The 27,955-nt window shown below is 40.3% G+C and overlaps 1 protein-coding gene across 6 annotated transcripts in view; it reads right to left on the reverse strand.

The window, feature by feature from the left end:
- The window catches only part of PHTF2 (putative homeodomain transcription factor 2), a 514,204-nt gene that overhangs the window by 90,568 nt on the left and 395,681 nt on the right, over positions 1–27,955 (reverse strand). For 3 of the 6 annotated variants that reach the window (XM_085653986.1, XM_085653985.1, XM_085653987.1), the window contains exons 8-11: positions 26,073–26,237; positions 15,046–15,238; positions 8,722–8,880; positions 4,154–4,372 (exon numbers count right to left, since the gene is read on the reverse strand). In XM_085653986.1, the coding sequence (XP_085510112.1) occupies positions 4,154–4,372; positions 8,722–8,880; positions 15,046–15,238; positions 26,073–26,237 (736 nt within the window). The remainder of the gene's footprint in view (positions 1–4,153; positions 4,373–8,721; positions 8,881–15,045; positions 15,239–26,072; positions 26,238–27,955) is intronic. The other 3 variants (XM_085653988.1, XM_085653990.1, XM_085653989.1) reach the window with 3 other exon arrangements.

The following is a 27,955-nucleotide window of genomic DNA, read 5'->3' on the forward strand; positions in this document are numbered from 1 at the left end:
AGCGAGCACGGGACCCAAGTCTGGGCATACCCTTCCCACATAGGGCAACAAATGCAAAAGAAACAAATGATGGCCAGAATGTTGAACAATGCAAACATTCAACGCTAGTCACAAGGATCTGGGTTTAATCCATCGTTCTTTTGCTCACCACACCAGGTGATATCATACATTAAGTGCCTGCTTCCATTTCCTCCCCCTGTCGAGTGGTTCGGTCTCTGTTCACTCACTGCACAGGCCACAACTCTCCTGAGTTGTGGCAGGCTGTTGTGTCCCTTCACAATGCTCTAACCAAAACTCAGCAAACATCTTTGTAAAACTTATCTCAACAGTCAACCCCCTGTGTAAGAGTGGTGGGGCATAAAACAGAAGCCCTACAAAAGACTAACTAATGAAGGAAAACTAAGTCAGTACTATCAAGACCTCTACAAATTATATGCTTTCATTAACAAAATCTCTCTAGGACAGATCCTCAATTTACATGAGCCCATCACAAAGACGAATGTGAAAAATGTGAACCTAACCAGAGACCACAGACTCGGATGGCTTGACTCCTGCATTCTAAAAGAACTTCTTTAAGTTTCTGCTAATCATAACCTCTATCATGGAAGCATCAGTATTCATGCTATTTAAACCAGGGAAGCATACTCGGGACCGTGGGTCTTCCAGGCCCGTATTCCTTCTAAACAAGCCATCAACCTGGGTGACAACTCTAAAAAAGGCTAATGCCAACAAAACAAAACGCCTCAGAAGGGATGCGGCACTCCTCTCCCAAGAAACAGAATGTGCCTTTGAAAGGATAAACCAAACCCCTTTTATGTTAGCAATTTCTACTGATCTGCTAGCGCAGAGCAGTTGAGTAAACAAAAATATTGCAGGAATCAGTGGGGAGAAAATTCCTTCAATGTGACATTTGTTGGTTTCACTCACAAACCTTGAAATTTCCCTCTGATACTCTTTAAGATAATTATGTCTTACCAGGAGCCAGAAATTCAAAGTATAAATACTCCAGCATGATGAAGAGATAACACCTGATAAAAATGAATGCTTTCCAAAAGAGCACCAAATTGTTAAAATGGTTTGGGATATTTTTAACTTCGAACATTCAGGGTATAGAACAGGCTGATTACTCAATACTGCTAGGATAGATGGAGCAAGAGCTATAATGTGGCACAACTTAACTAAAGCATAGATTTTCAGGATAGCGTTGGTCAAAATTATATTCTTAGTTTGGTCTATTCCAGATCCCCCCCGGTCTCACGTTCCAAGGTCATCTAACAGAGATCCAAGAGAAATACAATAATTTCACTGAACAGGGGAAGAAAATCAAGAGCGGCCTGTAAGCATTGCACTCTACACCTGAAGGGGTTATGATGGTCTGGGGTTCTTAGAATTGACAGACTGTTATAAAGCACAGCCCAACAGCTGCATCTTCTTAACTACACGAGCTTCAATGGTGCTTCTTTGATCACATGATGTTGGACATGTCATATTGGGAGATCCCAGGCCTCTCTATGATACAACGGCAGCAACACCAGTCACAAGCACTTCCCTCCAGGTTTGGGGCACAAGGGGGGAGGGGGGGGGGGGGGGGGGGCAGGGAACCTCATTTTTTGGCAGCAGTCACTTCTAATCAGACAGATAGCATGTCTGTGATAAGGAAACGACATGGAAGTCGCTCCACATGGACACGGGAAGATGGCCAATGCCAAGTGTAGATAGCAGACTAGTTAAAGTTTGAGCGTTTGTAGGGAAAATGAGGCAACCAGTCCTGAAACATCACTTATAAGTGGAGGAGGCTGAAAGAGGCAGGAGTAGAGACCATCAAACGACTGTCCATTAGGGATGCTTGGACATCCCCAGAGAAGCCCTTAGAGCACAACCAGTTATAGCACTAAAATGCCACACTCATACCTACTACCCAATCTAAGCAGTCAATCTTGTCCACACCAGAGCAAATCACGAATTTAGCTGCACCATGGCCATCCTGGATAGCTTGGAGGTGATCTGGAACTGCTAGTAAAACTTTGTCCACCATGTCCTATAGGGCACTGGAGTAGCCGCCTAGACTTCAGCTAGAATTTACTGATCACAGAGCAAGACTTGTGGAAGAAAAGATAAGCTTGCTAAATGTCTCTATTCTCTTACACTATAATCGGGTGGTGAGGAGAGCTTTGGATTTGCCTTAGTGGTGGGCACCTGCATCACCATGCTCTCTGGCATGGTATGTTGAGAAAGACAGTCAGGGTCAACTGGCAGTGGTTGATGGCAACGAGCTTCCTACCTATTAACTAGTGGTCCTGAACATAGTTTTGCCCAAGAGATTATCAGTGCAGGCCGCAAGAAATGCTAAGAGGTTCTGTAGGGGCTGACCAGACTGGAATACTGTTCCAAAAGTTTCCAGATCCAGTTTGATGCTTAGAAAATACTCACAAGGTGAGGAATATGTGATTAGAAGTACCCATCAGAAGAGAGAGAGATGTACTAGGCAAACAAGTGTATTGAAACAGAAGACTAGAAGAGGGAAGTACAAGTGGAACACAGTTCACCCAGAGAGAGATGTGCTGCATTCCCTTATGCCAAGGTCCAAGGGGTGGGCCATGGTCGCATTCAAGTACTACAGACAGTTATTACAAAGTTGTACAATTGGTGACACTGTCCTGTTGCATGACCCTGCACTATTAGGTGCACTACCGAAGGTGTAGGAAAGTGGCATGGGAAGAGGTCACTCTTTAATTCCAATGGAAACAGTAGCATTGAAGCAAGAAACTTGCATAATAGATGGTGGAACTGGTGTCTGAATAAGGGTAATCCGTGAGAACTGATACCAGCCTGTGTTCTGATTTCTTAAGGGAAATCTAACTCTTGAATAGTGGTAAACTCATGAGCGACACTAAAGGCTAACGGGGAGAAACCGAATGAGATAACCACAAGAAGAGAAAGAAAGCAAAGTGGGAATTACAATTTGAGCTGCCTGGTGGAGGATTTCTAGGAAAACTGATTACAGTTAAATATTCAACCTACTATTGACCATTGTTTTAAATAAACGGCCTTTAGAACTCAGTTTGGTTGTTTCCTGACTGCTACTTGTTGGTACAAAGGCATACAGAAAACGGGGGATACACAGAGGTTAACAACTACTTTGACAAAGGAAAGATAGAAAACTTTGAGTAAATAGAGGGAATCTAGAAAAACCAAAGAGAAAAAGATTCTGATGCGTGCAAGTTCGACTCAGGGTCTTGTTGTTGGAGAATGTGGACTCAGTGGTGTTAATCTACAAGTTGCTCCAGGATGTAAATAATGTAATTGAATAGGAATTTCAGGCTCTTGTGAAAGAGGGCGCAGAGATAAACAGAAAAGTTTTGTTTAGATGGCATCTCACTTCTGATAAATTACACCCTGTGGCTCACAATAGATCAGGCCACTGCTGGAGAGGGTGTGAAACTAAAGGCATGATATTTTATTTGGCTTTGCCAACACCTGCATGAATTTTGGGCCAAAGTGTTATGAGAACTAGAGAGCGACAATGATCATATTTCCGCCCAACCCAAGGGTTGTTGTATTTAGGCTGACTGCAACAAAACCCATCGTCCACTAAAACAATAGGCAATCTCACACAGTGTCTTAGAAAGCGAAGTAGGGCTTCCTAAGACACTTAGAATAGGTATAGGGAAGGCTCTAGTGTTGGATGAGTAGCGTCATAGAATTTACTACTAATACGAAATGGAGAAAACTGCTGCCGATATATACAGGAAACATAAGATATTTGGCAACCTACGTGCATCAATAATACCATACTGAGGAAAGACTTAAAGGCAGTGTTTGGTCAAGAGACAGAGTGCTTAACAGTTACCTCCCAATTTTAATTTACCATCATCTTGCCAATGTGTCCAATGATAATGTGCCTAAATCTGCATCAGTCTTGTTGGGAAAAAGGCTGGATACATGTTAAAGAAACATGGGAGGGAGTATTGTTAAGAGTGTGAAGGTGGAAATAGAACAGTAGACAGAAAGGGAGTTAAAGAGGCTACAACTGCGACAGTTAATTGGGTCACAGCCTTGGTTGATTGAGACGTAAAGGTTAAAATTAGACAGCAGGGTGTAAATAACATGCTACTACAAATTATTGATTTCAGCCACTGACAGCAAGGCTAACCTGATGGAAGGGGTCATCTCGGTATTCCTTTTTTACACACGGATTGATATGGGTGGTTTCTACATCCGTCTCACTGGTGCAGGAGGAGCGGCACTCTGCACAGTGCAGGAGGTCTTCCCATAAGACATCTTCAGTTTCGGATTCTGGCCTCGTACTCTCCGAATCCAGTCTTGAACTTGAGCAGCGAGAACTGCAACTGGTCCCAGATTTTGGTGCATCCTGAAATCGACACAGGCAGGTAAAATAAAATATTTCGTACTCATAATCCAAAACCCTACTAACCTCTCCAAAAGACAGTAAGATGTAGGTCGAAAACAATGACAGTATTCATTCATGCATTCCAAAAATTCAACCCTACTAGTAAACATTAAAAATGTTATTAGCATCAATATGCATCCCATCAGGCACAGACCTAGACAATAGATTAGGCCGCATATGTATGTGATGAATATATTTTGTTCTGATTTACACAGATTCTAGGTTAGGACCAGAGGCAAGGATTGTTCATCTTACTTTCTTCAATTTATTCTCTGGTGCCACATAAATCTACAACACAATAACTCAGTGGAGGACATCACCCATGAGTCCATTAGGAAAACGTCTAGTAAACATCCAATCAGAGATGAGACCCTCCAAGACTACAATCCTCAAGAAAACAGCACCAGTTTCTTTGCTGCTCAGTAGCAGGTTAGATGACTGTGTTGAGCGAGGACATTTGATTGTGATTTGGCTTGCAATAGTATTTATTTTGATAAGTTTTTTTGTGAGCACTGCCATATTATTCCTGATAACTTTGCTTATTCAGCTATTTTAATTAAACCCTTCTCTCTGAAGGCGGGTCCAGCTCAGGGACAGCTCGACCGCACTTGTGAGCAGTGTGGAGTATGTTTTGTGGTTCTTTGAAGCAGGAGACCCGCCTGCCCTCATGATGTGCACTGACAGGATGTTGAGGTGGGGTCTTAACTTACCTGATATAACAGGGCTGCAGCAAATGAGAGTGCAATAGCTCTCCAGCCCACCAGGGGGTTCTGTAGGTGGTGTAAAATGTAGTTCTTTCCTCTTTTGTTCTAGGGGCACAGTGGACCCCATAATTGGGGGAGAGGGCAGCTTCGAAAATATTGCTAAATGAATTTCATCTTTTTTTAAAAAACTTTGATACAAAGATGTTTTGATTCCAAAAGTTCTAACATAACATTTTTTGAAAATAAAGATACTAAAAAATAGGAGACACCAATATATAATAATTATACAGTGCACACATGAATATAAATTATTCAATACAAAGACATCTGATTCTAAAATGGTAATTACCTTAAAAGCTTTTGAAAATAAAGATGCTAAATAAATGGTTCATCACAGAGTCCATGGAGAGTTTTTGATTCCACTTGAAATACCACTGTACACCCACTTGACACCTGAATATATTTTTGATAGGGAGTAAACCTCTATCTGACATGTGGGTATTGCAGACCCTTTGGAAAAATTAGGGCATGGGTGCCTAGGCCCAGTGGGAAATTTCATACCTGATTCAGTGGGCCTAGGTCATAATACAAATATTAATACTGGGAATACAGCCCCGATCCGTCACACTTACTCCCTTGATAGATGGCAAAGTCCAAGTTCATGAAGGATCCCAAAAAAGGGATTAATGGACCCTGGAGAGTTTAAGATGCCCCACATTTCTGGTTGACAAACAAAGACTCCTGACGTGACTAAAAAGGCTAAAGAAACTGGTAATCTGATTTCCCCAGGGAAATTGTTGTATTGTATTGTAATTGCATTTATATAGCGCTTACCAGACCTGACAAGGCATCAAAGTGCTTTTTGGCTGGTAGCACGCTACTCTAGAACCCATAAAGGATTAGTGAGTGACATGCAAGTCTGTTAGTTGGATTGAAAAGGATTATGGGGGGTTAGAAGAGGGAAGAGTCTAGAAAGTGTTTATTGGGAGATCATAGTAGTAAGATGAGGTTTGGGATGAGTATAAGGAGAGAAGGAGGAGAAAAGAATCTCTATCAATGGATTAGGGTTATCATAGTAGTCAAGTGAGTTTTGGGATGAGTCAAAGGAGGGATAGGAGAGAGAAGAATTAGATGAGGGAAGAATTTAGATGAGTTGCTTGGGAGATCACAGTATTAAAATGAGCTTTGAGGTAATCCAAGGAGGGATAGAGAAGGGAAGAGTCTAGACAGGGTTATTTTGGAGATCATAGTAGTAGAATGAGATTTGGGATGAGTAAGACAGTGGAGTTAGAGGATATATTGAGAGAGGTATAGGGTAAAATAGAGGGTAGTGCATTGGAGACAACAGGGCTAAAACATATTTGCAAAGACAATATCTCTTGCATAGTCGAGACCTATTGGCTTTGCCAATGCTGGTTTTAATTTAACTTTTTATTTACCATTGAATTATAGGATTGTGATTATCTTGCTTGGTGCAAAGAGCAATATTATTTTTAGGAAATGCAAACTATCATTTTTACCAAATGGCTAACCTCACTTGTCTGCGGTAGGTGCAGTGGCTTAAAGAGGTATCTTTGGAGACTCTTTCATAACATAATTAGGGACATTTTTCATTACCTTTTCGTCACTGGACAAAGTCCAGCAATCAATAAGAAAAGTGTTTGGACAAAAGGTTTTTGATTGAGGGGGTAGAGGCAAGGTGCACTCAACTGTTTGTTTTTTCTTCCCAGCCTCCCAAAGAGGCTAAGAGCTCAAACATGGTATCCAGGTGCAGCATCAGAAAATGTTTGGTGGATTCTTCACATGTGAGGTGCCAGACGGGTTTGAGGGGGAAGAGGATAATTCCGGGATGCTTCCAATGCCCCAGGAGGATTCACAGGTAAAGATTACTTATTTTTCTCCAACTAAAAGTGGGAGGGACACTGACCCCCTTTCTTCACAGTTGAAAGAAGATAACAGGGGACGATAGGGTCCTATAAACAGTTATAGGGGTTCATATAGAGGTCTACAGAACGTGCTTTCAACAAAAAAACCAGACCCTTTCTGTTCTCTGGCAAGGAAAGTTCACTCATTGACAAGGAGGTAGAAACTTTCAGGAGTGTAAATGCAGGGCCCTGCAGCCTCTGCGATGCAGGGGCACCCCCAGGCTTGCAGGAGCCTTCAAAGGGAGCACCAGATTCAGCCCAAGGCCAATAATTATCTATGAGAAATGGGAGACACAGGGGCACACATCTCATATCCATTTTCTATTTCAATGGGAATCCAAACACAATGATTTACATTTCACCACCATGTACTTTCCTGTATGTTAATCAGCCCATTCCCATCAGTGTCCCCATGTCCTCAATTGAGCCATGACTGTACAGAATCTGTGGCCGTTTTCTCCTGTCGTTTGCCGATTCAGAACGTCAACAGTCTTCTCTACTTTTAAATGCCTACCTGGGCCCATTGTCTGCTGGTGTGCGTCTCCTAATGGCCTGATGGGCTCACCTGGTCTCCTCCTGATAAAACATTTCACCGGAGCCACTTTGCTAGACACTATTTTTCTGGGCCCCCTTGAACTATTCCAGTCCACTCTACTCACTGTCAGGGTGCCCACACCGTAGCTTTCACCGCTTTGGTAGCAGGCACTCTGGTAATGTGCTATGGCTTCTTCACATCAGGCGGGAAGCACTTAGCCAATACCCATACCTCCCCACTTGGGCTGTTGTCTGAATGATCCCCTCACTGCTGCACTGGAGCTCTGACAGCCTCTGTTGTGCAGCAGATTCCCACCCTACCACCTACCATCATGTTGGGTGAGCCCCATGACATACTGGTGTGTCTGAAAGATGGCCTGCCCTGCTCTCTAACCGTTAATACAATTACGCAGCTCTTTCCTTGGCTCAGCTGTGGCAGGCCGGTTTGCTCACTGTTCTTGGCCTGTTGATCCTCTTTCCCGCTATCTCCTCCAGCAAAGTGTCAAGGAGAGCTCTTTATAATTTCACAGACCGCTAAATGAACTCTTACCACCACCATCTTCATAACAGGCAATCCTGTTCCAATCCAAGGCTGTGCTTCTCCAGAATCCCCTCAGATTGTGTCAGGGATCAACATGTATATTTCCTGGATCAAGGCAGAGTCAAATCAGCAGCCTGATCCAGTCAATCAAAAAACATCCCCAACACAATGTCTATCTGAAATTTGCAGCACTTTTCTGGACAGTGGAGGAGCCTCTTTAAGATGCATCTAGCTCTCAGTGTTGCCAGGCCATGCACCATGCTTGTATCTGCTTCACAAACTATGTATTTTTAACTACTGTATTTTTCACACATCTTCGAAAATATAGTTAGATGCAATTTCTTTAAAAAAAAACATTTATGCAAAGATGTCTTGATACCAAAAATTGTACAGTAAAACTTTGTGAAAATAAATTAAAAAAATGGGAGAAACCAATATAATTATACAGTGCCCAAATGAATATAAAATCTTCAATACAAAGACATATGATTCCAAATTGTTTATTACCATAAAAGCTTTTCAAAATAAAGATACTAAAAAAATAGGATAAATCAAGATTTAATAATATTACAGTAAAGGCATGCATATAAAAGGAAATTAGCTCACTTCAGTAGTGTAATGCTTCTTATAAGGGTGTAATTTCCTGTTCCGAAGCACACTTTCGCTACAAGCACGATCCACATTCCGGCGGTGTGTATATCCAGTTTCAGGGTCCTCTTCACTCGAGACTTCATCTGAGACATTTGTGACTATTCTTTGTGCATCCTAAAAAAAACCAAAAAGCTACTGTCAAGTATCTGTGCAATATTCCTACTCTACAATGAATGCTGCATACTTGTCATAACTCTGCTCTCCTTGAATTGTTCTGCTTGCCTTGGTTTTTAGACTGAATAAACAGTTTTCCAACTGGAAGTATTAAACGAATATTAAAAAAATGTAATAAAAATAAACACAATTGAATGCCAGCGCACGGCCTTAGTGTATTTTTATTGCCAACAAAATGTCTTTTTGTGGTCTGAAAAGCCCTCACAACTCTATTACTGTAAAGATGTTCAACTGGACTTGCGACTTCAACCATCAGGAGAACTATGGCATTTATTTTGCTTCTGGAGACCTGAGTGGAACCTAAAGACAAGTGGTTACAATCTTATCGGTTGACTGAGCATTGCATTCTTATGAGGCTTAACAAATGAAAACCTTAAAGTTGTGAATTTAAATCCATGTAATGACTGGATTGGCTTTTGTAATGATAAATGTATCTCCTTGCAACAGTACATACGGCTAATGGGTACAAGGCATTGTTTCCCCAGTGTCCATGGAGGGAGTACAGAATGTCACATGGCCTGCGGGTTCTGGGACCAGTGGAGAAAGTACCAGATTACAAATCCTGATTTCTATGGGAGAATCCAGAAACGTAAGTGGGATTTAAACTTTGAATTAACTAACTACAATGCTTTTTGGTGATCAGAGTTTTTTTAATTTTTATAACAGGCTTTGGACATATACATTACTTGGTCAGATTATCGAGCAGAAAAGTGAGAAGACCTCAATATTTTGAGGTCTCTAGTTTGCTGATTTTGGTGGTGAGGGAGACACCTGGAGTGGTTTTTTGATTTAAACAAAGTAAAGCCAGACCACAACTCTTACATCAGATGGTTACAAGACAGCATCAAAGTGACAAACCGGTATCGAATAATACGCTTTCTTGCTCGTTCTGACAAAAGATTAGGCCCTACAGACATTTTTGTGGCCTGTCACTCATCTCAAACCACCGCCATCAAGTGTGACAAGCTACACATATTTCCTAAGGCCTCCTCATGTAGATATTTGTAATCCAAATTAAATGCTTCAAAGTACTCACACAAAATAATAGTAAGTAACCTGCCTTGGCTGGAGGGTGGGGGTGGGGGAGGGAGAGTAAGGAGTACAGCTTCTGAGCAGCACAACCTAGGGTCTTTTGGTGACTACCAACAATAAGATGGACACGCGCAATCGGGCTTAGAGAATGTCAAACGCACTTGCAGAAAGCTACAAGGCAGACCAAAAGAAGCTGAAAAGGGGTTGGGTGGTAGAGATCACCTTAACATACAAAGACATTTATTTCTACCTGGTACAAGCAGAACACCCCTTGGTAGCTAAGTGTAAAGAAACTATGAAGACACACATTTGCAAGATTCTTAAAAGAGAAGTGACCCTGCTTGAAAAACAAATCTTTAATAATAGACATTAAAGAGTCCAACTATAGAGAACATTTCAATCAGAGTAGAAGGAATTAGTCTGCTTCAGTAAGACAGGCTTGAGCCTCAGAGATGGTCCTAGTTGCATAGTAGCCCGAGGAGAAAACAGGTGCAAGGTATTAGCCGATTGAGCTACCACAAAGGAATGAGACTTTGCGCCCAAGCGCTAAGTTACAGCAGCCAACTTTGAGTGCCAACCGTCGAAAGTAACAGGGTACATTAACTGAATGACCTAATCAGGACCTATCCTATTATCTTTAATCTGTCACTGTTATAAGCATGTTGATCATTTTAAACTAAAAACAATGCCCTAATTTAGTACAGACTTGGTTTTGATACACAGATGCAGTTTTCAGCATTAGATAAAGCCAACGATTAGGCTTGAATTACTAGTTCAGGAATTAAGCTATGCCATGTAGGAAAGGTACAAAATCAATGTGATGAAAGGAGTACCTAAATTAATCAAGACCACTGACAATTGCTCAAGCCAGATCCCAACCCATTGCTTTTCAGCTAGTGTGTCACTTTAGGCAGAGACCAGCCATATGCAAATCAGTCTTGACAATGCTCCAGCAAATCAGTCCAGCCTGAACTACCAGGCTAGGAGCCCTTCGGGAGGCAACATAAGCCACCCCCTGACTGATCTACTTAAGCTAGGTCAGTGATACATAGCTTAAGGCCTCTGGCATGGAAAGCATGGGACCCACATGTGGGTATACCTGTACTGCAACAAAAACAAGTGGAAGTAATTAATCTCAGTCACTGGCAACGTTGCAACCTATTGTAGTATTTAAAGCCATGTTGCAATGAGTAGCTGACACTTCCTGGAAATAAACAGAAGGAGCTCAGATAGGAAGATTTCAGTTTTAAAAAATGACAGCCATTAAAGATAAAATGTTCTCAATAATGTTATGAGCCCCAATGTACCCCAATAGTAGTTGCACGACCTTTGTCCTACCTTACTCTACATAACGACTCTGGTGCTACCTTTTACCTAGTTAGGTGCCGAATAAATGTTGTGCGGTTTTCTTCGGAAAGTAGCCTCATTTATTCTGCATGAGGATTCCTAGTATCACAGCAGGATTACCATCTTCTGCATAATAACTCTGTACAAAGTCACCACCATGGTAATCCTTGGCCGACAGGCCCACAGTACCATGACACATCTAGGTAGATGCTCTGAGGGTACCTTTCAGGTATATAAGTACCACATCTTCGCTGGACAAACCAGAGGGGAAGCTTCCATGCTGACCCGAGACGCTGAAGTCCCTGCACGCAGACACTCCAGCACGCAGTTGTCGGACATCCCTTCTGGGGTGTCCAACTCGAGACCAAGACGGGGTCCTTCGTTCTCTCCGTTCAGGTAATGGGGTTGGTTCTTTCCTAGGGGATTCTTGGCTATACACCTACATACATGCTTGGTACATTTAGTTAGGGTTTGCATCTTAGGAGCACTCATTATTACTACCATGTAGCTATATGCCTGCATATATTCACTGTTTTAGCACCATGGTAGAATTCAACCTTTTATTTACTCTGTTGGTGCTTATAAGCGTATAAATCTGTTTCTGTCTAATGGTTTTTGCAGCACATGTATTTTTTTTTATTTTTTTAAAAAAATTTTTTATTGACAACACAAATAGTACAAAAACCGAAGATTAGCAGATAGTAATAACATATACATTTGATAACAAGTAGGCCATACACAAACAAATAAAGGCGTAAAAAAGTAAAAAGGGTTAAAGAAGAGTTCCCCAAATTTTATAAAATTTTTTCATAGATTTCAATCCCCTCGTTTTAGCAATGGCACGCTCCATAGTGTAAATTTCATTAATCAAAAACCACCATTCCAAAATATGTGGGGGTTTCTGGGAGATCCATGCCCTAGCAATGGTCAGTCGAGCACAAGAAAATAATACAGTTAATAAATCTCTGTGTGGGCCATTTATAGATTGTACATCTAATAATACAGATAACGGCGAGAGATAACCAAATATGATTTGTTTTTGCGATAAGATATTTTCGAATCCAGTCCAGAACTCGTGCAAGGCTGGACATGAAAAAAATATATGAGTAATATCAGCCGCCACTAGATCACATTTGGGGCACTTAGAGCATGGGCTTGATGAAGAGTTTTGAGACCAATTAGAAATTCTGAACGGGGTATAATATAAAAAGCAAATGGTTTTGTATAGCTGAATCCTCAGACTCGAAGATTGTACCACTTTGTTAATATTGCAAAGGGACGCCGAGATTTTAGTAGCGGTAATATTAATCCCTAGTCTAGATGTCCATTTCAGAGCAATTTTTGGACAGTTGTCCTCTTTGAAATTATTTAAACATTTGTACCCCTTGCTAATTAATGATTTCTGATTCTCCGAATAAAAACACGTCCATAAATCTGAGTCCGAAATTTGAATGATTTTCATCTTACAAATCAAGTAGTCTCTAATTTGCATATATTTAAATCGCATAGATTCAGTTAAATTAAAGAAAAGTTTAAGTGTTGTAAAATTTAAAAATCCCTGATTTCCATAAAGATCCCCCCAAAAATTAATTCCCAGATTGGCCAAGACAGTCCCAAGTCCATCATTAAATATTCCTGGTAGCCCAGGATTGCCCCACAAAGAAAGCTTTGAGTGAAAAAAAGAAGTCTTGCATGCTGGTCAATCCACAACAACATGGATTTATTACCGGCCGGGACACTACAGCCCATGTTAATATGGCAATTACCGCTTTTGACGTAGCAGCGGTCAATTCCACCCGACTCGGTATGATACTTTTAGATGCTGAAAAGGCATTCGACCGAGTCGGGTGGGATTACCTCTGGGCCGTAATGAGGGCGTACGGCTTCAATGGTCAATATCTAAGATGGATACAGGCCCTATATGATTCCCCAACGGCTAAAATTAGTTATTCAGGCATGATTTCCCCAGGTTTTAAAATACTCAGGGGCACGCGGCAGGGGTGCCCGCTTTCACCCCTGCTTTTTGCACTTTCGATGGAACAGTTTATAAATTCATTACTAACTCAACCTCATATTATTCCACTGGAATCCGGCTCTAACTCTTTGAAAATCACTGCCTACGCCGATGACATTGCCATATACTCCACTGATGTAGAAAAAGCTCTTATAACGATAATTAAGGAATCTAATGCTTTTGGTTTAATTTCAGGATACTAATTAAATTTAAGTAAAACACAGGTCATACTAAACTACAAACCATTGACTTTTGTCCAAGGTACTGGTCGGGTGGCGACATATTTAGGTGTCAAGATATCAGCTAAAATAAGCGACATAAACACCCTCAACTATGACGCCTTATTGAAAGAAGTAGCTGGCCTATTTAAAAAATGGCATAAAATACCTTTAAGTCTTATAGGCCGGATTAACTTAATTAAAATGAAGATTTTGCCAAAATTTTTGTATTTATTCAGGTCTATACCCTTACGTGTTAATAATTCTTTTTTTAAGAAATTAGACGGGATTTTAAGCAGCTATATTTGGGGGTACAAGAAAGCTAGAAGATCGCTTGCTCTGCTTAAATTACCAACCGACAAAGGCGGCTTAAACTTCCCTGATTTCAAATTATATTTTCTGGCAACTTTTTTTGGCCGTCTTCGTAGTTTATTCTATCCTAATAGTCAATACTATTACCACCAATTTATGTTAGGCAATGATTCTAACCGATTTCTTGCAAGAGTAAATGACCCTAATTATTTCAAGAGGGTTAAGTTTAAGATTGCGAGAGAGGCAGTTGCTATTTGGAAATCTTTATTAATTACATGCAGCACATGTATTTTATACTAGAATGACGCTGGCTCAATAAATGCTTATTGAAAACATCCCCTCCGTTTATTCTGTATATTTCTCTGAGAACGAGTGAGCACGAGTGACTGATCGAAAAGAAGTACACTGTTTTTATGATCCCTGAGGGGCAGGGTTGTCATGTTAGATAGTTGCCAGAAACAATTAGCTCCTTAGTAAGGTTGTGAGGCTTATAGTGGCACTGTGAGCTAGCTGGTCTGCAGATTAACATATCCTTTCGGGGTGTCTGGAATCAGTCTGGACATCAATCCCTTAGTTTATGTTGTCTAAACGTGCAGATCCTGTATAGATGTGTAGGAACTACATGACAATACTGCATCAATGAAATACTGGAGCAGACCTATACCTAGAAAGTCAACAGGTCCCTCAGTGGTTCCATCAGTTTATTAAATATCAAAAGCAAGAGGGAGAAAGTGCAAGGCTTGCAACTGTGTAAGATGTCAAAGAGAAGTCCATGACTGATCTAATTCAGTTAAGATTCGGCATAGGATTCATAACAATTTACACAAAACATACTGAAAAATACCAAGACTCCTAGGTAGGCTTCTTGCACCCCAGGTAATATAGGAGTACCAAACAACCTGCATATGCAAGAAAAAATACAGAAAACCTATAAGGTTTCGTAACCAAAGCAATACTGAGCAACATTTTTCCCACATGTGGAGAGTGGTAAAAATTATGTTGAGCAAGAAAAGTATGTAGGCCCTTTTCATTAACAGAAAAAAATAAAACAAGTAGTCGCGGGAACAATTCAGCTGACCATCAATATAAATGCCAATAAAGATAAGGAAGTTTCACTTAGGTATTCTTAACGTCTTATATGCAATAATTATTATATTTTTTGACTGTATAAGGAAGACCTACATTCTTATGAACATGTGCGTTTCTCACTGTTCCTGCGTTCCAACATGTCTCTTCAGATCGCAACGAATCACATACATGATCTTGGACGTGAAGACCATCTTCGCTCTTCTTGCCTCTCACCTTGCCATCAAGGGACACGTAGCCGTTGTCAGTCTCCGTTGATTTATCAATAGAATTCTTTGCTTTGTTTGCACTAAACAGAAAACAAATTCTTCACAAATCAAATCATGGGCCATGCATTCTCCATCCTTTTATCAGATGTCAATGAAGATCTAACTCAAAATCAACTTAAATATGAATGTGCTCCAAAGTTAACTTTTTGAAAACCTTCATACAAAATATATGTTCTGAAAAAAAGCACTTGTACAAACAAAGTTTGAAAATAAACAAGTGTACAGCAAAGAAAGAAGAAAATTTACTTTTCAAAAGAAATAATAAACTGCTCCTCAAAATGTCTCTCTTCGTAAAAGAACATTTGAGGAATAGATTAACTTTTTTGGAGGCGAGGCGCTGCGAAAATGGGGTGGATACAGCTTTACCAAAATATTTTAAAATGTACGTTGTTTTCCCTACACTTCAGAGGTACACCTTTTCTCTTCTTGCCCCATTATTGACTGTGGAACTATACACATTAACACCAAGGTATTCCATCCCCTGCTCGCATTATTGCAGGGCAGCCTCTTCCCCCTCATCCTTCATTCCATTATAGGGCCTCCGATGATCCTTTAATTAGTGCCTGGTCTTTACCTCTACCGTCCTTGCCAGCAAAAGGACATGATCTCATTCATCATCCACACCAAATATGATCTGGTTTCCACCTATAGTAGTGGTCTTCTGTGATACAAAGGTTTACTTCTGCCTACATATGTGGCCAAACGCCCACCCCTCCCAAAAATACAACTCTCTTCGCAACAAGCGATCCTCCTTGACATACTTTGTGCATTATGGCGGCCATGGTAGAAGATGCCTACATTTATTTTGTAAATATTTCAGACATTGTGGTGATCTTTCTTGGCATATTTTTAACATTTGAACTATTATGGTGGACATGGCATAAGGTGGCCCTCATTGGCATATTGTGGTCATTGTGCGCATTGCGGTGCCCTGGCAGATTTTCTGTCTTTGCATGTGGTGGCCATTCGAGAAGCAACTTACAGAGGAACTGGAAAAAAGTGTAACACCAGATCCACGGTGCACTAATCATACTTAGTAATGAAGTTCAACTCTTTGTAATTGTGCTTGATTTCCTCTAACAATCAAACTTAGAAACAATGGGGATCATACACACTACTCTTTACATCAGAGTCTGTCTTTGGCAACAGCAACAACTGTTTGGCTGTACTCTTAACGAATGCTATGAACTTCTCTCTGACCACCCAATAGCCTACATCATCTCTGGCCAAAAAGTACAGCTCCATCAGATCTGGTAAGCTACATAGCTCTCTAGCAAAACGATGAAGACATCATCATCCTTTAAGCCAAATCTCCCATAATGTACCTCTAACCTCAATTGAATGATGCCACAGTGCATTAGGTGTACTATTCAGCGCTTCTCATATCCTGATCAGTGTGTACTGCAGATTGAAGAACTGGTGGCTATCAACTGGAACTGCACATCCAAGCCAAAAATACTTTGCTACATCTCCCTCCATGGAAAGGGATTGGCGTTAGCCTGCAAACTGCAGAGATGATAGGTGCACATCCAGCTATGTGCCCCAACAGGTCCGGGTTATTGACTAGAAATGAAACCATTTTTTAAAGAAAGACACAGGCATCGCAAGAGTGGGTATATATAAATATAAAAGTTGCCCTCACCACTTCACTATTTAGGTGGATGAGCCTGCTCATTAAAGGTTTACTGCTCTCTTCCAGTAGCGACCTATAGTGCCCTCAGCCACTGTTATATCACTTGGGCTGCATCCCACTCCATAGTTATTTTGTACACCATGGCACCTCAGTTTGGACCCAGCCATATGCAAATCAGTCTTGATCCTGTTCCTAGGTTGCTTGTATTCCAGGTCCAGGAGGACCTGGCTTGGCAGTTCAGGCTGGACTGTTCGCAAAGGAGCAGGGTCATGACTGATTTGTATATGGCTGGGTACAAACTGAGGTGCCATAGGGGGTAAAAACAATGGATTGGGATGTGGCCCGAGCGATTGCCAAGCAATCCAACCATCACTTTGTTGTTGTTCCAAGGGCGGCAGGGGAACCAACTTCAATTTATACAAGTGTTGCAGGGGCTACAAGGGAGGACAGCAGCCTCTTAGGGAAGTTTTTTTTTTTTTAACAGCAAGTCTTCATCGTCACTGAATGCATGACCCCGGAGAGATTCTTTTTTTTTTTTTTTTAAAGTACTCCAAGCTGGAGCTGTATGCTCTTCAGCTTGAGTGTGGGGACCTCTTGTGGTTGGTTCCTTAAAAGCTTTAAAGTAAGACTCATACCCACATTTTGAGTTGATTGAAATAAAAATACTTAATTTTAAAGAGTTTTGTGAGAATAATTATTATGCATTGCCATGTGTGTATTTATAAGGATTACTTTGGAATATGGTTATTGGTAAATTATTGTGGTGACTATTTGACAAATCCAATAGGTCTGCTTTATATAGGGTGACGTGCTGACTCCTTGTTAAAGTCAGCAGACCAGCCTTTTAAATTTCGGTGTTCTAGCTTTTTGACAAAGCCAGTAGGTCTGCTTTACTTAACATTACATCTGTTTATACTGTTACTTAACGTTGATAAAAACCTTCGGGAATTCACTGGAAAAAACAAAGGTTTAATTGCCTCTATAGTTAGGTGATATTGTCAGTTAAAACTTAACGTTTTCGGAAAACACTGAAATTCATCAGTTATGTTTAACTGAAGTAACTATAACTTGCACCCTCACTATACACAGTTTATGACCTCACACATTACAAAACTCATGTTATGTTCTATGATATCACTGATAACTGAAATGACATCATTGATGATCACACAGTGCACAGCAGAGGCACTAGTTATATTTACTTCAGTCAACTATAGATGGTTAATTTCAGTATTTATTTATTTCTTTTAGTTTAAAACGTTATGTTTTCACTTACATTATCACCCAACTATAAACAACAAAAATAATATAAAAAGTTACCTTAATGGTGATTAAAGTCCACTAGATCCATTGCCCCCCTCGTAAGACCTTGTTGGAAATATTGTTTCTCAAGCAGCCCTGATTTTTAAAAAAGCTTCTTCCGCTTTCAACTGCTGAATAAACCTTTGTTGGACGTACCCCTCTATATGCCTGGTGCCCCAATTCCTTCCCACCATCTCTAATAGCTTATCACCTAAGAATCGCTTTCCAAAGGTTTATACGCCAAACCTAAACATTGGTACTTAACCTTTTTCATCACCATACGTCAGTGGAGATAAATTGGTGGGACTTCTGAAGAAGAAAGGGCACTGACTAAGAGTACTTTAATCATCATGAAGGTAATTTTTAATTTCTCTGATGACTTAGTATCACTCCTTACCAATTTGTTGGGACCGATTTAAAAAAAAGTTAACGAGGTAGAGCCAGGATGAGTTACCAAGTGAATGATCAGGATTCGCTGTAAGAATCTGGCAACCAATCAAGCTGAAGAGCATCCCTAAGAACCTAGACCCTTGCCCATACAGGAGACCAACTGTAGAGACTCTAAATAAACATTTACAAATTGTGTCCCCTGCTCATAGTGCTGTTTTGAGTGTCTTATTCATTTATGAAAGAGGGTTTGGAGTACTGCTGTGTTCCTTAACTTATCTAGATGGACTTATTGTGACCAGAAAATACTATCCGCACTGTATTGCTTGGTGGGTTGTGCATTAGTGAGCGTGCAACTGGATTTTACATTCCTATTGGTGCATTGAACTAAGTCCTTGCACCAGGGTGTTAGAAATCTGAACCCTACTGCTCTGAGGGGGACCCCAGATCAGGACACCACGGTTGGACATTACCAACAATAGGAATGCACTGTTATTAATGTCAGTTGGACATGGAAATATTTTTAGAGAATACATCTATCGTACACGCCATGATTTATGTTTGAATAGGCTATCAAATAAAATTGTGTATGGAAAAGTCAAATTTGTTTTATGGAGTTCATCTTTTTATTACAGCTTAGTTCTAGCACCAAAGTCTATAACCTTGATGCCGGTAGAAAGCGGAGAAAATGTTAATAGACAACAACCGATGCCCTGAACTAATAGAAATGTTAAATAAACCCCCCCTATCCAACACCTGTTAATCTCTGGCTTTTCTTCTTTGGTTATCCCTCCACAGAGCCCACATACTCAGTATCACACCTACTACAGCTTTGAACCCACATGAGTCAATATGAGGTGTCTAGCAGCTTGTCTCATCAGTGTAATTGGGATATGTGTAGCAGGATTCTTTTCAGCACTCTCAAGGTCAAGTTTCGTCAATATGGCTGTGAGATAGGCTCCATACTGTGTCAACCTCATGTAGGTCCAGCAATAATGCCAGCACAATCTTTTCCATCCCCAGTATTTTCCCTAATCTATGTAACCACTCCTGTAATGTAGGGGCGCAATCTTTCCCTCAAAGAGCTAGGATAGTTAGCTTTACTGCCAATAAAGCAAGTGATCTCAGTAAGGAAAATGTCATCTATTGCATCGGTTACGCTTTTCCAAAAGCTTTGGATTTTCAGGAAGGCCCACGGCAAATCCACCAGAGTCTCCTCAGCACCATATCCTCTAACATTTGTTTAAGTTACTTGGGTTCCTATCATTTTCTTTGATCGGGTGTGGTACTAGTAGCTTGACCGCTTCACTCTCAGTTTCTTTTACTGCTACTACGTATGTAGTGTTGGGTGCTCCGATATGTATCTGTGCCAATTCATTATTGGTTAAGTTGTGTCCTATTTCTTTATCCCATCTAAGTTGCTTGGAATCCGGTCTTGTACCTCGCTTTCTTTCAGAATTTGGTAAAGTTATGCGATTAGTCTATCGTTGATTTCCTTAAAAAATATTGGTGTTTCAAAGTTAGCTAGTTCAGCTGCAAGGCACAGATAGATTGTAGTCGGTCTAACCTCGAGTTGCATTATCCAATGCCTCACTTGCCAACAGAGGTAATTTTCTCCCTTTGGGATCCCAAAGTCTTTTTTCAACGTCTTGCTTCCATCTAAGCTTGGAATGCCTACGTGCCAAAGCCTGGTGGGAACATATAATTATCAAGGATAGGGGGTGAAAAGTGATGGGAAAGAGGTCAGTCCTTTCCTAACTGCAATTTTGTACAATTCTGCAAGAATGGACCTGGTTCAGCCCCTATATACTCTGTTTATTTAATTGAGCAGCATAATCTCTAAATGTGCGTTCCTAATATCACATGGTCCAAGACACCCCAATGCTCTTGTGGCCCTAAGCAACCCCATTCCACCATAAAGCATAACTGTGACGTCTGGTAGTATTCTTGTTAGGCCTGGGACTATCAACCATTCTTGCCCTGTTGGTCTGTGTACGTTTATCTGGCTACTCTGGTTCGCTTCCAACAGCACATTAATTCACTAACTGCTCTTTGTAACTTTTGAGCAATACAGGTGAAATTGGAAGCAGTGTGGTATACTTAAGGTACAAGATTCTGGGCAATATTGTTATTTTGATCACTGATATGTGGCCAAACTAGGACAAGCTCCTTGTGTGCAGTCTGAAGGTCCTTTCAAACGTCTTGCAGCAATGGTGAAGAACTTTCCAAAATAATCAATTAAATGATTAGCCCATTTATAGGAAATGGAGTTGAAAGTTCCGCCTCCTTCTTATATGTGCTGGACAGTTGAAGTACTTGAAATGTTGAGGCACTGATTTTAAAACACACTAGGCTGTATTCTTGCAGACTATACACCAGTGCAGGAACTGACCTGCCGAGGTCAGGTATGAGCATCAAGATGCTATCCGCATACACGGTGAGCTCAGCGGTATATCTATCTATGTTCACTCCTTAAACTCCTTGTTGCGACTAACTTCATTCACAAACAACTATTTAAACAGGACGAAGATGAGTAGGGAATGTGGCAATTCTTGCCTGACCCTTCTGATTCTAAAGGGCCTTCAGGTTGTTCAGTTTACTCTCACCCTTTGCAAAAGGTGCTTTATTATCAGAGCACCCAAGAAGTGCCTAAACGCGCCCAGAGTGTGGGACACAGGCGGACTCCTTATTCGCATTTCGGGCGAACTGGAAGGAGCTCTTCTGTTTTTTATAAACACTGTCAATGATGTGCATAATTTCTTTGGATCATCTACGAGGGTCCATCGGGGATGAACCCCGATTTGTCCAGAGCTCTCAGGCATGGTAGAACAAGGTCCAGCCTGGCCGCCAGCAAACCTGTATAGATTTTGGTATCTGTTTTTAACAAGGAAATGGGAAGATACCAGTTCCATCTTGTGTCGTTTTTAACCAGGCTTTGGTATCACTCTCGCTTCTAGCATCGAACCAGCAAATATACCTTGATCACTAAAGGAGTTAAACAGCTTTGTCAGTCCTGGGACAAGCAATGTACATTAAGGTTTATCGTACAAGACTCCAAACATATGCAGTCAAGGGGACATCCTATTTTGTAGTTTTGAAATACATTAAATTACTTTCCCCCGGCTTAATGAGCTGCCTCCTTTCTCTGTATGGACCTTTGGAAGTGGCTGCACTCCAGTTAGGCCACAATCACCCAGTTTGGAGGGACAGCCTCAGTGTAAAGCCTTTGTAGTATAATCAAACATGTTTGTGATCCCCGCCTATATTCCACATCCCTCCCTTCTCATCCATGATAAACTATAAGTCTGCAAGCCAGCAACATACTTGCATTATTGCCTCCACTATAAAACTTCTGCTATGTTCTTAGTAAGGCATGTTCTTCCCTAACATTATTTAAGATGAAGATTTGTGCGCTTATTGCTGTGAGATGTCTCCAGACCGGTTGTATCCTGTCCTCTCAAGTATCCCTTCTAATTCTTTCAGTTGCAATTCCAGTTGCTCCCGGACATCTGTTCTGCCTCCATTGTATTCTAAGGAGGCAGCTGTAGGATGCCATCTTATCCATGCCTTGAGAGCATACTCACATGTACCTCAATATTATAATTTTTCCAAAGATAGGACTTTATTGCCTCTGCTTCAGTTTCTATAAGGTATGTGTTGCAGGGATTGGTCTCCTTCAATGTCCATTGTCCCCTCAGCGATGTTCGCTTAATGTCTGGATTTCGATCGAGATTAGTTTGTGGGCTGGAAGTGTTGAAATCCCTATGATATATCTTTGGAGGGAAGAGGAGGCCAAGAAGTGGTCCAGTCTTGCATAAGTGTTATGTGTATTGAAATTAATGCAATGGTATTTATTGGGCTAGGAGGCAAATTCACGTTATCTCAATCTGGAGGATGCCAGGCAATAAGTGATTTGAGGATCCTCAGGATTAACTTTCCCTTTTGGGACCAACCCTGCTTGATATCCCTCTCTGTCATACTGAACTCCTGTTTACGCTGAACAAAGGATTTAACTACTCATCCAATAAACATGGCTCTTTGAGGACAGCCCCCACTCCCTCCAACTCTGCAAGGCTAGTGCTTGTAGTACCTGGGTGAAGTTTGGGTTGTGATGAGTGAGTGTAAAAGGTGGCTGATATGAAGTCATGCCCAATGACCGGTCTACAGAGTCGCAAGTGTGCTAGAATATACATTTTGGTTCTGGTATTTCAGGGTAACTACAAACAAAATCCTGTAGGTACCTACATGCTATGGCTTGGTCCATGAACATCCATTTTCATCAATTTCTTGGGCTGTCCATGCTTGTAAGAATGCATGTGGGGAGCTTAATATTTCTACAAACCTGGACTAGCCAGATGTACTCTGGCCCTAGGATGCAACATAATTTTTCTGGACACCTTGCCCTCTTTCACCCCTACACAAGAGTTTTAATTCTCCTTTAGATTTGTCCCATCTATTTTGGGATTGACACAGGTAAACCTGGAATAGTTATAGTTATTAGTTAATATGTTCATTTTTACCGGTGCCAGTCTTCCAGTCAGGACAATGGGAATGCTTCTAATTTGTTTAAGTCAGTCTGAATATATGCCTTAATCGGAGATACATTTGGAAAGAGAAGCCATGAGATTTATCCCAAAGTATTTAATATATCCGTGTCCAGTTGCAAGGGTATTGCAATTTCATTGTGTATCAAATTAAAGTAGGGAAATGAAATGGTTGAATGCACTTGCTCTGAATACTGACTGTGAAACTGACTTAAGGGAATTGCAGACATGCTGTGATCACATTGTATTTCGAACTGGCCCCCGCCTTCTATGCGGACATCTCAAACCTGCGAGTCAGTTGGGATGAGAGGCTAAGAAGGGCACTTACAGATATTGAGATGGAAAGGGTTTTGATGTACACCAAGGTGGTGTGTAGAAACCCTTAATTTAAATGTACCCAATTTAACTATCACACCAACCCTTAAAGAAATGCCTGCATGCACCAATAAACCTCTGTTGCCTGATGGAGAAGACAGGTGGCTCAAGCACATTTTTTAAAATGGTGTGGGACTGGCAAATGATCCGGCAGTCCTGGGTGGACTGAAGTGTCCAGTAGGGAAATAAAACTTAACCCTCTCATGTGTTTACTAGGATGCATGCCAAGGCCAAAGAATGCAAAACGTATCTGTGGGTTCATTGATTTAGCATTGGTAATTGCTAAGGAACATAGCGATGCAATGAAAAGGCTGTAGGGCACTGTGCACCAAGATGTGGTTGCAAGATATTCAGAAATGGGCTAGAGCTGAACTGACAACCAACTGAAACAGAGTGCGTAGAGAATTGGAGACGTGGCAATTATTGATTGTGACTCTATACTGATGGCACTGCTAGCCAAATTAGAAGAATGACCACTGGACAGTATACGTTTTATATTTGTTATTGATTGTGATATATACCCAGGTGATAATCCCTAGATACATCCTCTGTACTCTCTCTGGATGTTGTAGGCATCGATGTGTCGGATGGAATACTAATTAGGTAGTTATTACTGTTAACAGTTGATATGTTCATAGATTCTATTGAAGGCTGGATTACGGACAGGCTGCTCTATTTTAACTGGCTCAAAGGGGACGGTTTCCTTGTGTTCTTGTTTCTAGAAGTTATGCTATGGTTTGCACAAACATTAACAGACCTGATTAACTGGAAAAGGAGAAGCTTATGACATGCTGCCCATGAAAAATGTGAAGAAAGAGTAAGTAAAAGATTTTTAAATGTTGTGTGCTTTTCATGTTGGACTTTATAAGAGTGGCATTGCACTAAAGTTAGCAGTAAATGAAGAAATTCTTACCATACACAAATATAATCAAGACTTTTCAGAGATTGCTGGATATCTGACATACGAAAACAGGGGCAATACTGCTTCATGTGGGCATCTCTGATACTTTTTCAGAGCGGACTGTGCTTGAGAGGTATTTGGGCAGTAAGAGATTTATGCATTAAATAATAGGCCCACATTGCAAAGTACAGCAAAACAAATACAGTCTTGGAGGCGACACCCATTAGTGAACTCCTCGCCATCATGTTCAGACTAAATTGCAAGACACTTTGAAGACACTGAGACATGAAGCAAACCAGCAAAACCCAGGAAATTCATTGATAAGGCAGGCCTGTGGAAAATTCAGCAGAAATAAAGTTGTCAACGTAGAGAATGGTCATGGTGAAAAGAAAGGGAGTCATTTAATCTACTTTAAACACACTGTGCACGGCTATAAAACAAGAGACTGCAATTAAGTCTCTTCTCAAAAACATATGGTTTTGCATCCAAAATTGAAGACACTTTGTGAGACAAGCTAATATACACATATATCTATATGTTCAAACAAGTTTCCTGCACAACAAATGGTAGCATTCAGTCAGCTGGCACAACTTAAAAATTCAATGCTGAATTCTTTACTTGAAAAGAGTTGAAAAGCATGGGTGTTAACATTTTCAATAAAATACGAGACTGATTTGTACTGCTGAGTGAGTGCTTGTGATTTCTTCACTGCAGGAAACTTGTTTAGATATATGGACCGGTTTCTTGTTCCTGTCGACAAAGCAGTAACAAAGTAACACATCTATAAACATGCCCAAAGATCATAGTACTTCATGCCTTTACTAATTTAACATGTTAGAAGGTGCATGCAATTCAATAATTCAATGAAGAAACTACAAAACAAGGAACTCAAACCTCCTTAAGGCCTTTCATAAAACTTTTGCCTTTTTGTGCTAGAAATGTAGCTTCATCAGATTCAGAGAATGGACACTTACAGGCATTCCAAACAGTAATGTTGTTATAGCACATTAAACTCTTAAGACAAAACACAGAAACAATGCAATATACCTTTTCTCTTCAGGTTATCGCTTTTAAAGACATTCCAATTTTAAGGAACCCAATGTTTTCTTATTTATTTGCCCTGAAATGTCATGCACATTATGTCCTTCCAGTATAGTAGCCAATAGAATTCTCCTTTGTTGGATATTTGAATGATGCCAGTTATGTCAGTACATCTCGCCATCATTGGCATAACAGATTCCACTGTTCAATAACAAGTTGAGAGTGTGAAGAAGGAACAATCTAGTAGACAATTCAGTGCCATGGGCCAATTGTGCTGGTGCTATCTTAATCATTGTTAAGACAACTTTATAAAAAAAAAAGCTGCAGACAAGGCAAAATGACAACAAATAAAGGAAGAGCAAATAACTTAATAATAGTGATACTGTTTAATTCTCAAGCTGCAAAAAAAAAAAAGTTCAAAGTTTTTTAACCAAAAAATGTTTTTAATGTTTTTGAAAGATTATCCTGTTGCAGTAAAAGCCGAAAATACAATTGCCCAGAAGTTAGTTGAATACATTTAGAGAGTTTAAATTCTCATATAAACCTTCAAGACCAATATAAATTTGGGATTTGTTTTTGAATTTTTAATGTACTACCAATGATCAATGATCTTCTCAAGAAAAGGGATATTGCATCTCAAAGACAAACATACTCTTAAAAAAAATACAAACCCGGATAAATAGAAAGCAGCATGCCAGATATCCCTGAAGACGGAGCGAATACTGTAACAGTTGCTTGTACCATAGCTCGGCATGGTCCCCTCTTGTGTATTATCTGTAGTGCTAGAGCCGTCGCCTTCCCTATGCACTTCCAAATGTGCTGCTTTTCTTAATTTCCTTCAGCAGAAGAAATAAAGTGGAAGGCAACTTTATCATTGTTAACCATCACTGAAGCGACACTATTCGATCACCCTACTGATCATTCAAAAGAGGGCTAAAACATTCTCAACTATTGCCCGCCTTCCTACATATCCAGATTTAAACATTGTTAACCGATTTTTGTCTCTTATGAAACAACAATGTCTATGCCATACAGTCATACACGATAAAACAAAGAATTGCAGTCTTAAAGAGGGGTTTTAATCATTTTGATGTGAAAAATGAGAACTTAAAGAAAAATAAATTGTAACCAGAACATGCTGCAATGTTAATCTTGACATTTTTAAAGATTTATGCGTTTTTGACAAATAAGTTATGAAAAATCAATAGGTAAAATCAATGCTAAGCCTGTATGGGTGCTCAATGCATGTCCACGAGGGATGGATACATATCAGATTTTTTAGATAGCCACATTAAATAAATTTACATATAATGAATGTAAACAGCACCTCACTGGCTAAAAAAATAAGGTAATCTGATAGGAAGAATTAGTTATGTTCCTGTAAGTGTGGAGCTCCAGCATTAGTTTATTTCATAGATTCGTCTCCTATTTTGAATAGTTGCCACCGTGAAGCTGAGACGCTGTAAAATAATTTTGTTTAAACACAGTTTGAAACCCATTCATCCTTTCAGGACTTCTTCTCTTGATATATTCTGCAATTAGTGGTTGGAAAACATAGACCCAATCTATCCAGTGCTTTTGCCTTGTGTAGGAGCAGTTCCAGGCCACAGCATGTTTGAGCTGTTGGAGATGTGTGACTGAAGAGTGCCTGCGTGGGAAGAGCTGGATGTAGTGAATGAGGGTTAGATATGTGCCCGATCAGGTGTCAGCAGACTTGTCACTGCAATTAAGAGCCATTAGATAGCCAAGGAGATTTATATTCTATATTGTGCATCTTGTTATATGATAGACAGGAGAGATACTTGTTTGGAGGATGTAATGTGTGAAAAGAGAATGTTGTTATGTCCTTTGTGTCAGAGATGTACTCCAATTGTGTCACTGCTGGTAACCCTGCCGGTGTTGTAAAATAGGTGCAGGATTGGCAAGGGTGCATGGACCTGCACGAAAGGTTATAAGATGCGTAGTGTAGTTCCCCTATACAGAAAAGGTTAAATAAGACATAAGAGGACAAGACGTATGCAAGATCACTTTGCAGTTGTGAGTAGTTTGGAAGAAATCACCTTTCCTTCACAGCTCTCATGGGAATTCCTAAAAAAGTGTCTTACCAAAAAGTATTGAAATTGTTCCTTTATTGTAGTATTCATCAAAGTGTTATACCACTGTCTGCAGAAGTATGTTGTTTCATGTCAAATAATGTAATACAATGCGAAGGCCAAGAGCACCTGAAATCCGGAGTACTGCTGATAGCTCAAAGGGAAATTTTGACTCCAGCATGTGCTACTCTTTTTCAACTTCTGTCTGCAAGGGACACTGGACACATAATAACATCAAAATGTGGACAATATTTGGAGTAAATCATGCTAAGTTACTAGCTTGATATTATATTTATTAAACCCGAGGAAGAACTCTTGAAAACAGAATGTGACTTCACTCACTGATCCAATTATTATGAAGCAGGCATTTTTCAGCAAAGAAATCTGGTGACACAGTAGTGCTTAACATCATGATATATTTTGAAAGCATTGCTTGAACTCTCAAATCAATGCTGGTTTTT

Source organism: Triturus cristatus, chromosome 4_1 (genome assembly GCF_964204655.1).
Source record: "Triturus cristatus chromosome 4_1, aTriCri1.1, whole genome shotgun sequence".
Classification (NCBI taxonomy): domain Eukaryota; kingdom Metazoa; phylum Chordata; class Amphibia; order Caudata; family Salamandridae; genus Triturus; species Triturus cristatus.